The 12,978-nt window shown below is 44.6% G+C and overlaps 1 protein-coding gene across 5 annotated transcripts in view; it reads left to right on the forward strand.

The window, feature by feature from the left end:
- sez6l2 (seizure related 6 homolog (mouse)-like 2) overlaps window positions 1–12,978 on the forward strand; it is a 109,306-nt gene that overhangs the window by 78,220 nt on the left and 18,108 nt on the right. For all 5 annotated transcript variants that reach the window (XM_036937900.2, XM_036937904.2, XM_036937902.2 and 2 more), the window contains 3 exons: window positions 8,528–8,691; window positions 11,938–12,132; window positions 12,290–12,428. In XM_036937900.2, the coding sequence (XP_036793795.1) occupies window positions 8,528–8,691; window positions 11,938–12,132; window positions 12,290–12,428 (498 nt within the window). The remainder of the gene's footprint in view (window positions 1–8,527; window positions 8,692–11,937; window positions 12,133–12,289; window positions 12,429–12,978) is intronic.

Below are 12,978 nucleotides of genomic sequence, written 5' to 3' on the forward strand. Positions count from 1 at the left end.
CTACCATTGTGTTGCTGAGTTGTCGTAGTGCTCTTGCAAATGTGCATTGTCCCAGGGGCGTTGGCAGTCATAATATGAGTAGCCTAATTTATGTCCTTCTAACTCCCCTCAATGCCTCTGTCAATCCTACAGCTATTGTATGCAGTAATCATGCGCCTATGAACCTGACTTATACTGTTAGCACTGAGGAGGATTGCCCCAGTAGGAAGTCCACTGTGTGCAATCAAGAATTCCAGAAAAGTGCTAAAAACAGCCCACATTAAACTGGTACCTTCAGACTAGTCTTGTGAGGTTTATGGGCGTTAAGGGCAAAACAACCGACAAGTACACTTCTGTTCAAAAGTTTGTTGTCACTAGGAAATGTCCTTGTTTTTGAAAGAAAATCAATATTTTTGTCCATTAAAATAACATCAAATTGATCAAATGCAGTGTAGATATTGTTAATGTTGTAGCCGGAAACGGCTGATTTTTAATGGAATATCTACATAGGCTTACAGAGGCCCATTATCAGCAACCAACACTCCTGTGTTCCAATGGCACGTTGTGTTTGCTAATCCAAGTTTATAATTTTAAAAGGCTAATTTATCATTAGACAACGTTTTTGTAATTATGTTAGCACAGCTGAAAACTGTTGTACTGATTAAAGAAGCAATACAACTTGCCTTCTTTAGACTAGTTGAGTATCTGGAGCATTTGTGGGTTCGATTTCTTCTGAAACTCGTCAATCTATTCTTGTTCTGAGAAATGAAGACTATTCCATGCGAGAAATTGCCAAGAAACTGAAGATCTCGTACAACTTTGTGTACTACTCCCTTCACAGAACAGCGCAAGCTGTCACTAACCAAACTGTTTGGACGCTACATACATTTTTTATTATGCGAATTAGCATTCCCCCAGTCTAGCCAAACACCTAGGTATTTGTAGTTGTCCACATATTCTAAGTTTGAACCATCCAGAATAGTGATGCTGGACGGGCAGGTGCGGGCAGCGATCGGTTGAAGAGCATGCATTTAGATTTACTTGCATTTAAGAGCAGTTGGAGGCCACGGAAGGAGAGTTGTATGGCATTGAAGCTCGTCTGGAGATGAGTTAACACAGTGTCCAAAGAAGGGCCAGAAGTATACAGAATGGTGTTGTATGCGTAGAGGTGGATCAGAGAATCACCAGCAGCAAGAGCGACATCATTGATGTATACAGAGAAGAGAGTCGGCCCGAGAATTGAACCCTGTGGCACCCCCATAGAGACTGCCAAAGGTTTGGACAACAGGCCCTCTGATTTGACACACTGAACTCTATCAGATAACTATTACTTGCCTAGAGAGTTCTCAGCTATACTTTTCGTTGCTGTTTATTTACCACCACAGACAGATGCTGGCACTAAGACCGCACTCAGTGCAAACAGGAAACCACTCACCCAGAGGTGGCGCTCCTAGTGGCCTGAGACTTTAATGCAGGGAAACTTAAATCAGTTCTACCAAATCTCTATCAACATGTTAAATGTGCAACCAGAGGGAAAACAATTCTAGATCACCTGTACTCCACACAGAGAGACGCGTACAAAGCTCTCCCTCGCCCTCCATTTTGCAAATCCGACCACAACTCTATCCTACTGATTCCTGCTTACAAGCAAATATTCAAGCAGGAAGCACCAGTGACTCGGTCTATAAAAAAATGGTCAAATGAAGCAGATGCTAAACTACAGGACAGCTTTGCTATCACAGACTGGAACATGTTCCGGGACTCTTCCGATGACATTGAGGAATACACCACATCAGTCACTGGCTTTATCAATTAGTGCATTGAGGACATCGTCCCCACAGTGACTGTACGTACATATCCCAACCAGAAGCCATGGATTACAGGCAACATTCGCACTGAGCTAAAGGGTAGAGCTGCCGCTTTCAAGGTGCGGGACTCTAACCCGGAAGCTTACAAGAAATCCCGCTATGCCCTGCGACGAACCATCAAACAGGCAAAGCGTCAATACAGGGCTAAGATTTAATCATACTACACCGGCTCCGATGCTCGTCGGATGTGGCAGGGCTTGCAAACTATTACAGACTACAAAGGGAAGCACAGCCGCGAGCTTCCCAGTGACACGAGCCTACCAGATGAGCTAAATCACTTCTATGTTCGCTTCGAGGCAAGCAACACTGAGGCATGCATGAGAGCATCAGCTGTTCCGGACGACTATGTGATCACGCTCTCCGTGAGTAAGACCTTTAAACAGGTCAACATACACAAGGCTGCGGGGCCAGATGGATCACCAGGACGTGTGCTCCGGGCATGTGCTGACCAACTGGCAGGTGTCTTCACTGACATTTTCAACATGTCCCCGATTGAGTCTGTAATACCAACATGCTTCAAGCAGACCACCATAGTCCCTGTGCCCAAGATCACAAAGGCAACCTGCCTAAATGACTACAGACCCGTAGCACTCACGTCCGTAGCCATGAAGTGCTTTGAAAGGCTGGTAATGACTCACATCAACACCACTACTCTCTTTTCATCATATATGCATAGTCACTTTAACGATACCTACATGTACATACTACCTCAATAAGCCTGACTAACAGGTGTCTGTATATAGCTTGCTACTCTTTTTTTAAATTACTTTTTACTGTTGTTTTATTTCTTTACTTACAGTGCCTTGCGAAAGTATTCGGCCCCCTTGAACTTTGCGACCTTTTGCCACATTTCAGGCTTCAAACATAAAGATATAAAACTGTATTTTTTTGTGAAGAATCAACAACAAGTGGGACACAATCATGAAGTGGAACGTCATTTATTGGATATTTCAAACTTTTTTAACAAATCAAAAATTGAAAAATTGGGCGTGCAAAATTATTCAGCCCCCTTAAGTTAATACTTTGTAGCGCCACCTTTTGCTGGGATTACAGCTGTAAGTCGCTTGGGGTATGTCTCTATCAGTTTTGCACATCGAGAGACTGAAATGTTTTCCCATTCCTCCTTGCAAAACAGCTCGAGCTCAGTGAGGTTGGATGGAGAGCATTTGTGAACAGCAGTTTTCAGTTCTTTCCACAGATTCTCGATTGGATTCAGGTCTGGACTTTGACTTGGCCATTCTAACACCTGGATATGTTTATTTTTGAACCATTCCATTGTAGATTTTGCTTTATGTTTTGGATCATTGTCTTGTTGGAAGACAAATCTCCGTCCCAGTCTCAGGTCTTTTGCAGACTCCATCAGGTTTTCTTCCAGAATGGTCCTGTATTTGGCTCCATCCATCTTCCCATCAATTTTAACCATCTTCCCTGTCCCTGCTGAAGAAAAGCAGGCCCAAACCATGATGCTGCCACCACCATGTTTGACAGTGGGGATGGTGTGTTCAGCTGTGTTGCTTTTACACCAAACATAACGTTTTGCATTGTTGCCAAAAAGTTCCATTTTGGTTTCATCTGACCAGAGCACCTTCTTCCACATGTTTGGTGTGTCTCCCAGGTGGCTTGTGGCAAACTTTAAACAACACTTTTTATGGATATCTTTAAGAAATGGCTTTCTTCTTGCCACTCTTCCATAAAGGCCAGATTTGTGCAATATACGACTGATTGTTGTCCTATGGACAGAGTCTCCCACCTCAGCTGTAGATCTCTGCAGTTCATCCAGAGTGATCATGGGCCTCTTGGCTGCATCTCTGATCAGTCTTCTCCTTGTATGAGCTGAAAGTTTAGAGGGACGGCCAGGTCTTGGTAGATTTGCAGTGGTCTGATACTCCTTCCATTTCAATATTATCGCTTGCACAGTGTTCCTTGGGATGTTTAAAGCTTGGGAAATCTTTTTGTATCCAAATCCGGCTTTAAACTTCTTCACAACAGTATCTCGGATCTGCCTGGTGTGTTCCTTGTTCTTCATGATGCTCTCTGCGCTTTTAACGGACCTCTGAGACTATCACAGTGCAGGTGCATTTATAGACTTGATAACACACAGGTGGATTTTATTTATCATCATTAGTCATTTAGGTCAACATTGGATCATTCAGAGATCCTCACTGAACTTCTGGAGAGAGTTTGCTGCACTGAAAGTAAAGGGGCTGAATAATTTTGCACGCCCAATTTTTCAGTTTTTGATTTGTTAAAAAAGTTTGAAATATCCAATAAATGTCGTTCCACTTCATGATTGTGTCCCACTTGTTGTTGATTCTTCACAAAAAAAATACAGTTTTATATCTTTATGTTTGAAGCCTGAAATGTGGCAAAAGGTCGCAAAGTTCAAGGGGGCCGAATACTTTCGCAAGGCACTGTACCTACACACACACCCACACACATACCTTTTTTTTCGCACCATTGGTTAGAGCCTGTAAGTAAGCATTTCACTGTAAGGCCTGTTGTATTTGGTGCACATGACAAATAAACTTTGATTTGATTTGAGTGTGTGAACCAGGCTAGGCAGTCATTTTAGAACCAAGGCTGTTGAGTCTGCCGATAAGAATGTGGTGATTCACAGAGTCGAAAGCCTTGGCCAGGTCGATGAATACGGCTGCACAGTAATGTCTCTTATTGATGGCGGTTATGATATTGTTTAGGACCTTGAACGTGGCTGAGGTGCACCCATGACCAGCTCTGAAACCAGATTGCATAGCGGAGAAGGTACGGTGGGATTCGAAATGGTCGGTGATCTGTTTGTTAACTTGGCTTTCGAAGACCTTAGAAAGGCAGGGTAGGATAGATTTAGGTCTGTAGCAGTTTGGGTCTAGAGTGTCTCCCCCTTTGAAGAGGGGGATGATTGCGGCAGCTTTCCAATCTTTATGAATCTCAGACGATACGAAAGAGAGGTTGAACAGGCTAGTAATGGGGGTTGCAACAATTTTGGCAGGTAATTTTAGAAAGAGAGGGTCCAGATTGTCGAGGCCGGCTGATATGTAGGGTCCAGATTTTACACTTCTTTCAGAACATCAGCAATCTGGATTTGGGTGAAGGAGAAATGGGGAGGCTTGGGCGAGTTGCTGTGGGGGGTGCAGTGCTGTTGACCGTGGTAGGGATAGCCAGCTGGAAAGCATGGCCAGCCGTAGAAAAATGCTTATAGAAATTCTCAATTATTGTAGATTTTTCGGTGGTGACAGTGTTTATTAGCCTCAGTGCAGTGGACAGCTGGGAGGAGCTGCTCTTATTCTCCATGGACTTTACAGTGTCCCAGAACTTTTTTGAGTTTGTGCTACAGGATGCAAATTTCTGTTTGAAAAAGCTAGCCTTAGCTTTCCTAACTGCCTGTGTATATTGGTTCCTAACTTCCCTGAAAAGTTGCATATCACGGGGGCTATTCAATGCTAATGCTGTACGCCACAGGATGTTTTTGTGCTGGTCATGGGCAGTCAGGTCTGGATTGAGCCAAGGTCTATATCTGTTCCTGGTTCTACATTTTTTGAATGGGGCATACTTATTTAAGATGGTGAGGAAGGCACTTTTAAAGAATAACCAGGCATCCTCTACTTACAGGATGAGGTCAATATCCTTCCAGGATAACCGGGCCAGGTCGATTAGAAAGGCCTGCTGGCTGAAGTGTTTTAGGGATCGTTTGACAGTGATGAGGGGTTGTCGTTTGACCGTAGACCCATTACAGATGCAGGCAATGAGGCAGGGATCGCTGAGATCTTGGTGGAAAACAGCAGAGGTGTATTTGGAGGACAAGTTGGTTAGGAGGATATCTGTGAGGGTGCCCGTGTTTACGGATTTGGGGTTGTACCTGGTAGGTTCATTGATAATTTGTGTGAGATTGAGGGCATCAATCTTAGATTGTAGGATGGCCGGGGTGTTAAGCATGTCCCAATTTAGGTCACCTAGCAGAACGAGCTCTGAAGATAGATGGGGGCAATCAATTCACATATGGTGTCCAGGGCACAGCTGGAGGCAGAGGGTGGTCTATAGCAAGTGGCAACGGTGAGAGACTTGTTTCTGGAAAGGTGGATTTTTAAAAGTAGAAGCTTGAATTGTTTGGGTACAGACCTGGATAGTTAGAACTCTGCAGGCTATCTCTGCAGTAGATTGCAACTCCACCCACTTTGGCAGTTCTATCTTGTTGGAAAATGTTATAGCTAGGGATGGATTTTTCAGGGTTTTGAGGGTCTCCCTAAGCAAGGACATCCGGGTGGGCAGAGTGTGCTAAAGCAGTGAATAAAACAAACTTAGGGAGGAGGCTTCTAATGTTAACATGCATGAAAACAAGGCTTTTACAGTTACAGAAGTCAACAAATGAGAGCACCTGGGGAATAGGAGTGGAGCTAGCTAGGCACATCACCAGAGGAACAGAGGAGGAGTATGATAAGGGTACGGCTAAAGGCTATAAGAAATGGTCGTCTAGTACGTTCGGAACAGAGAGTAAAAAGAGCAGGTTTCTGGGCGCGATAGAATAGATTCAAGGCATAATGTACAGAAAAAGGTATGGTAGGATGTGAATACATTGGAGGTAAACCTAGGCATTGAGTGATGATGACAGAGATATTGTCTCTAGAAACATTTAAACCAGCTGATGTCACTGCATGTGTGGGAGGTGGAACTAAAGGGTTGGCTAAGGCATATTGAGCAGGGCTAGAGGCTCTACAGTGAAATAAGACAATAATCACTAACCAGAACAGCAATGGACAAGGCATATTGACATTAGGGAGAGGCATGCGTAGCCGAGTGATCATAGGGGTCCAGTGAGTAGTTAGGCTGGCTGGAGACACGGCGATTCAGACAGCTAGCAGGCCGGGGCTAGCAAGCTAGCAGAAGGGCCTTAGAGGGACGTCGTGATGGGAGAAGTCTGTTATAGCCTCCTCATGCGGAGTCTCCTCGTGCGGTTACGTCGATAGACCAGTCATGAGGGATTCGTAGGGTTCCGTGTAGCAAAGGGGTCCAGTCCAATTGGCAAAATAGGTAGAGTGGCACAATAAATTGGCCGATGGATCTCTTCAGCTAACAGTCCAATATGCTCTAGACAGCTAGCGGGCTGCGGCTAGCAGGCTAGCAGATGGGCATTCAGGGGACGTCACGACGGAGGGGTCTGTTGGAGAAAAAACAACAATGTGCTACCACAATCCTATTTCAGAGTAAACAAATGAACAACTGCACGTTTATAGGGATGGACATTCAACATGTGCGGAACTTACACGAATGACTGATGATTGGCTGAGAGAAATTGATAATAAAACGTTTGTGGGGTCTGTTTTATCAGACTTCAGTGTAGCTTTTGACATTTTTGATCATAATCTGCTGCTGGAAAAACATATATGTTATGGCTTTACATCACTGCTATATTGTGGATCAAGTGTTACCTGTCTAACAGAACACCCCGGGGGGTGTTCTTTAATGGAAGCCTATCCAACATAATCCAGTTAGAGTCAGGCATTCCCCAGAGCAGCTGTCTAGGACCCTTACTTTTTTTCAATCTTTACTAATGGCCTGCCACTAGCTGTGCGTAAAGAATGTGTGTCTATGTATGCTGATGACCCAACACTATACACGTCAGCTATCACAGCACATGAAATCACTGCAACACTTAACAAAGAGCTGCTGTCAGTTTCAGAATGGGTGGCAAGAAATAAGTTAGTCCTACATATTTCAAAAACTAAAAGTATTGTATTTGGGACACATTCACTAAACACTAAACCTGGTCCAAACATATTGATGCAACAGTAGCTAAGATGGGGAGTGGTCTGTCCATAATAAAGTGCTGCTCTGCCTTCTTAAGAACGCTATCAACAAGGCAGGTCCTACAGGCCCTAGTTCTGTCGCACCTTGACTACTGTCCAGTCGTGTAGTCAGGCGCCACAAAGAGGGACCTCAGAAAATTACAACTGGCCCAGAACAGGGCAGCACGCCTGGCCCTTAAATTTACACGGACAGCTAACATTAATAATAGGAATGTCAATTGACCATATCAAAGATAAGATTGACCTTATCACTATTTGTATTTGTGAGAAGTATTGACATGTTGAATGCACTGAGCTGTCTGTTCAATCTACTAGCACACAGCTCAGACACCCATGCATACCCCACAAGACATGCCACCAGAGGTCTCTCACAGTCCCCAAGTCCAGAACAGACTATGGGAGGCGCACAGTACTACAAAGAGCCATGACTACATGGAACTCTATTCCACATCGCGTAACTTGTGCAAGCAGTAAAATCTGATTAAAATACACCTTGTGGAACAGCGGGGACTGTGAAGAGACACTTGCACAGGCAGACACATGCATACATGCACGATAACATACGCACAACACACACACGTACACAGATTTTTTGTTGTAGATATGTGGTAGTAGAGTAGTGTCCTTGGCAGCGGCTAATGGGGATCCATAATAAATACAAATACAAATAAAATGATTAAACGTCTTGAAGGAATAACCTCTCTCCCTTCACTCTTCTTTTCTCCCTTCTTTCCTTCCTTTTAACTTTCTTTCCTTTCTACCGTCCTTCCTTCCTACCCGATATTCTTACTCCCTCTGCCCTTCATTCTCCCCTTTCTCCCCACCTTCCGCCTCTCTACTCTTCTTTCTTTCCCTTTATCCTTTCTTCTCCCTCTTTGTCAGGCTGATTGTGCGCAGCGGAAACAACTCCATGTCTCCCCTGCTCTTTGACTCAGACCTGGACGACGTGCCAGAGCGTGGCATCGTGAGCGAGGGCTCCATACTCTACCTGGAGCTCACGGCCGACTCCTCTTCCATCCCGTTACTACTAGCTCTGCGCTATGAGGGTGAGACCTTAAAATGCTCCCAGCATCAGTACACACAGTTTCTCTTGTCTCTTTCTCACTCTTATTTGTAATTGACTGTGATATGACAATAATACAGACACTGCTGCTTGCTTTAGTTTAGGGCTGTCCCCGACAAAAAAAAAAACACTTTTGGGGTCGATCGAGAGTCGTTGTGTTCTTTCGACCAATAGATGGGTCAAAATGTTTAAACTTGTTTTTCCATATATGTGTTTGAATAAAACCAATTACGTATGCACTGAGCTTGTCTGATGGTTTAAGCACACTGTTTGATTAAGTCACACAAATGACTCAAGAAAGAGCCCAATGGTCACACTGTTAAAATTGACAGTGAGTGTCTGTGTGACTGGCGCAAGTTGTCTCGCTCTCCTCACATGCATGTGACCAATAGGGCCTGACCTATAGCCCACCATAATCGCATCAATAAATTGGTTATAACAAACTCCGAACAAAGTAATGTCAACAGCAAAATGGAGGCAGAGGACGTAAAAAAGAAACACGAAATGGGCGAATGTTTAGTTGCTTTGGAGGGAAAGGGGAAGTCAGATCTGTAGAAGACATTTGACTTAGCTTTGGAAACTACTGAAGATCAAGAAAAAGGAGTGTATTGGAGCAAGTGTTACGTTAGTATTGTGTGTGCCAAACAGTTGCTGTTTTTTCAGAACAGTGTAAACAACACCAAATAAATACATGTACCAGAGAGTCTGTTCTAACACAAAATAAATAATATACAGCCTTTATTACAGCAGACAAAAAATAGTTGCATGCATTCTTGAATTACGGTACAGTCGTCCCCGGGGCGGAGTGGTCAATCCCACAGTCATATGATCGGTGCGGCAGCAGAGAAGTGGCCTGGGCCTTACTGAACACCTCCCGGGGGTCCTGGTACGACCCGGGCGGGGCAGACTGCGCTGACTTCAGGCCATGAGCTTGGCAGAATGGGCTCCAGCCCATGATGGCACCAGTCAATGAAGGGATTGTGTTGCTGGAGCCAGGAGAATCCAAATACCCTGGGAACCTGAGGAGACTTAATGAGCAGGAACTGGATCATTTCGCTTTGGTTCCCTGACACACCTAAGTTGATGGGGGTGGTATTGTGGGTGACCCGGCCTATAGAGTGCCCGTCCAGTGCTCTAACGTCCATGGGAATGGATAGGGGCTGGGTGGGGATATCCAGCTCGGAAGCCAAGGTAGCGTCCATAAAGCTCTCAACGGCCCCAGAGTCAATGAGTACCCAGAGAGATTTCGACTGGTTCCCCCACAGCAACATGGAATGAAAGGAGGTGCAAGTAAAGGGAGAGGAAAAGTTATGCGTATGGCCCGCCAAAGTACTCACTCCTACCGGTAAGCCTGGTCTTTTAGTGGACAGGTGGAGACGAAATGGCCAGTAGTCCCGCAATACAGGCAGCTCTTAGTGTGAAGCCTGTATAGCTGTTCAGCTGGAGACAGCCTAGTTCTGCCTAGTTGCATGGGCTCAGGAAGAGGTAAATTGTCAGTCTTTGGAGGCCCTTGGGGGAACACAGGTAGTCTCGGGTTCTCTCGACAACGGAGCCATCGGGGACTTCCGGGATACCTTGGAGGCGAGGTGGAATCCATGGACGGGCGGGCAAAATCGAATCTCCTCTCCTTCCGTTGTTCCTGTAGTCGTCCATCAATCTGAATGGTCAAGGCGATGAGCGAGTCGATATCCGTCAGTAGCTCTTTTACTTCCTCCGATATGCTGTGCAGGAACATGTCGGACAGTGCGTCCAGGTTCCAGGCACTCTCAGCTGCCAACGTGCGTATTTCCATTATGTAGTCTGCCACACTGCGGGAGCCTTGCCAAAGCTGGAGTAACTTCCGGGAAGCCTCTTTCCCAGACAATGCAGCATCGAAAACTTTATTTTCCTTTGCCACAGACTGAAGCATATGGCCGAATGTTGTTCCCATACTGCCGTAGCTCAGGCCAGAGCCCTCCCGGACATCAGCGTGATGAGCTACACTATCTTATTTATAATACAGGGGCAGGCAAATTACAGGTCAAAGGCAGGCAGGGGTCAGTAGTCCAGAGAAGGTGCAAAGGGTCCAGAGCGGCAGGCATTCTCAGGGTCAGGGCAGACAGGCGTCAATAATCCAATGAGGTGGGGCAAGGTATTGAATAGCAGGCAGGCTCAGGGTCAGGGCAGGCAGAAACAACAAAAACAAGAATGACTAGGAAACAGGAGCAAGAAACAGACAGGAGCCGGGTACTATTTAATGAAGCTGCCAGTTGAGGACTTGTGAGATGTCTGTGTCTCAAACTAGACACTAATGTACTTGTCCTCTTGCTCAGTTGTGCACCGGGGCCTTCCACTCCTCTTTCTATTCTGCTTAGAGCCAGTTTGCACTGCTCTGTGAAGGGGGTAGTACACAGCATTGTACGAGATCTTCAGTTTCTTGGCAATTTCTCACATGGAATTGCCTTAATTTCTTAGAACAAGAATAGACTGAGTTTCAGAAGAAAGTATTTGTTTCTGGCATTTTGAGCCTGTAATCGAACCCACAAATGCTCCAGATACTCAACTAGTCTAAAGAAGGCCAGTTTTATTGCTTCTTTAATCAGTACTACAGTTTTCAGTTGTGCTAACATAATTGCAAAAGGGTTTTCTAATGATAAATTAGCCTTTTAAAATGAGAAACTTGGATTAGCTAACACAACGTGCCATTGGAACGCAGGAGTGATGGTTGCTGAAAATGGGCCTCTGTAAGCCTATGTAGATATTCCATAAAAAAATCAGCCGTTTCCGGCTACAATTGTCATTTACAACATTAACAATGTCTAAACTGTATTTCTGATCAATTTGATGTTATTTTAATGGACATTTTTTTTTGCTTTTCCTTCAAAAACAAGGACATTTCCAAGTTACCCCAAACTTTTGAACGGTAGTGTACATAATATAACCATTTACAATTTCAGTATCACATGTCTTAGAGTGATGGACTGTGCCATTCCTGTGGCCTCCGCAATGGATTAGTCCACTGAGACAGGCGTGAATCAGGTGTGAATCATGTGCACCATGAAAAAATAAATAACATTGCGACTGCTCAACTAAAGAAATCTCGGTCGACCAACAGCCTATCAACCAAACAATCGACCGGTTGACTAAATGCGGTCAACCCTACTTTAATTAATCTTATATTATGCATTTTCCTACTTCTCTCCTCATATTAACACGTGCACACTGTTTTATCTCTCTCGCTCTCTCTCAGCCTTTGACGGGGAACACTGTTATGAGCCCTACTTGCCCCATGGGAATTTCAGCGGCAGTGACATCACCTTTCCGTTGGGCACCACAGTCACCTTCTCCTGCTCCCCGGGCTTTGTCATGGAGCAGGGCTCTGGGGTCATTGAGTGTGTGGACCAAAGCGATCCACACTGGAATGAGAGCGAGCCTGTGTGTAAAGGTAATACTATTGAATACTACCATTACATTATGATCATTTGTTTATAAAGCCCCTTTCATTCACTAAACTAAAAACTAAAGACAATAATACAAGTAATGTTACAATAACTTTTTTCCTGTGCTACTACCTCACATCCTCTCTTCCCACCCCCTCTCAGCTTTGTGTGGGGGAGAGTTGACCGATCCCTCCAGTACTGTTCTGTCCCCCGATTGGCCACAGAGCTACTCCAAGGGGCAGGACTGTGTGTGGCAGATCCATGGCAATGAGGAGAAGCGCATCGAACTGGACATCCAGATGTGAGTTTGGCCCCACCAACACCCAACAAGCATAATTCTGGTCTTTGAAGCTGTGGTTGAAGCATTTGGGAGAGGGAATTGTTCTCCTTTAATTTTCCCATGCCTCTTTTGCTTCTGAAACCTCACTGCATAACATGAGCGCTCCCTTTGCATAGTTTTTTTCCCACACCACACAAGAGGTCCATATGATGGAGGTAGAACTCAAAATAAGCATGTTTATTTAGAAACGTGCATGTTTTGTAAGGAATATACTTGAGGTATAAAATGTAGGTCGAACAATGTGAGCCTTGCGTTTCGCTGCTTCACTGATGGCTACTTCCGTGGCTGGTGTAGCGACGTCTTTTTGATTATAATGGGTGCATTTCAACTGTGACTGACAGACATAAAAAAAACTGATGTGATGCTTCCAGTGAAGTTTTTATTGTAAGGATTAGAAATTACAATGTTTGTGAGAAGCTACGTTTTATGACATTTTATGATTCCATTTGAAGTGACATTGTGTTTTAAAGGGAAAGTTGTTTTCCTCTCCATGTATTTTGTCGCTCTCAAA

Source organism: Oncorhynchus mykiss, chromosome 12 (genome assembly GCF_057628025.1).
Source record: "Oncorhynchus mykiss isolate SJ-2025 chromosome 12, ASM5762802v1, whole genome shotgun sequence".
Taxonomy (NCBI): domain Eukaryota; kingdom Metazoa; phylum Chordata; class Actinopteri; order Salmoniformes; family Salmonidae; genus Oncorhynchus; species Oncorhynchus mykiss.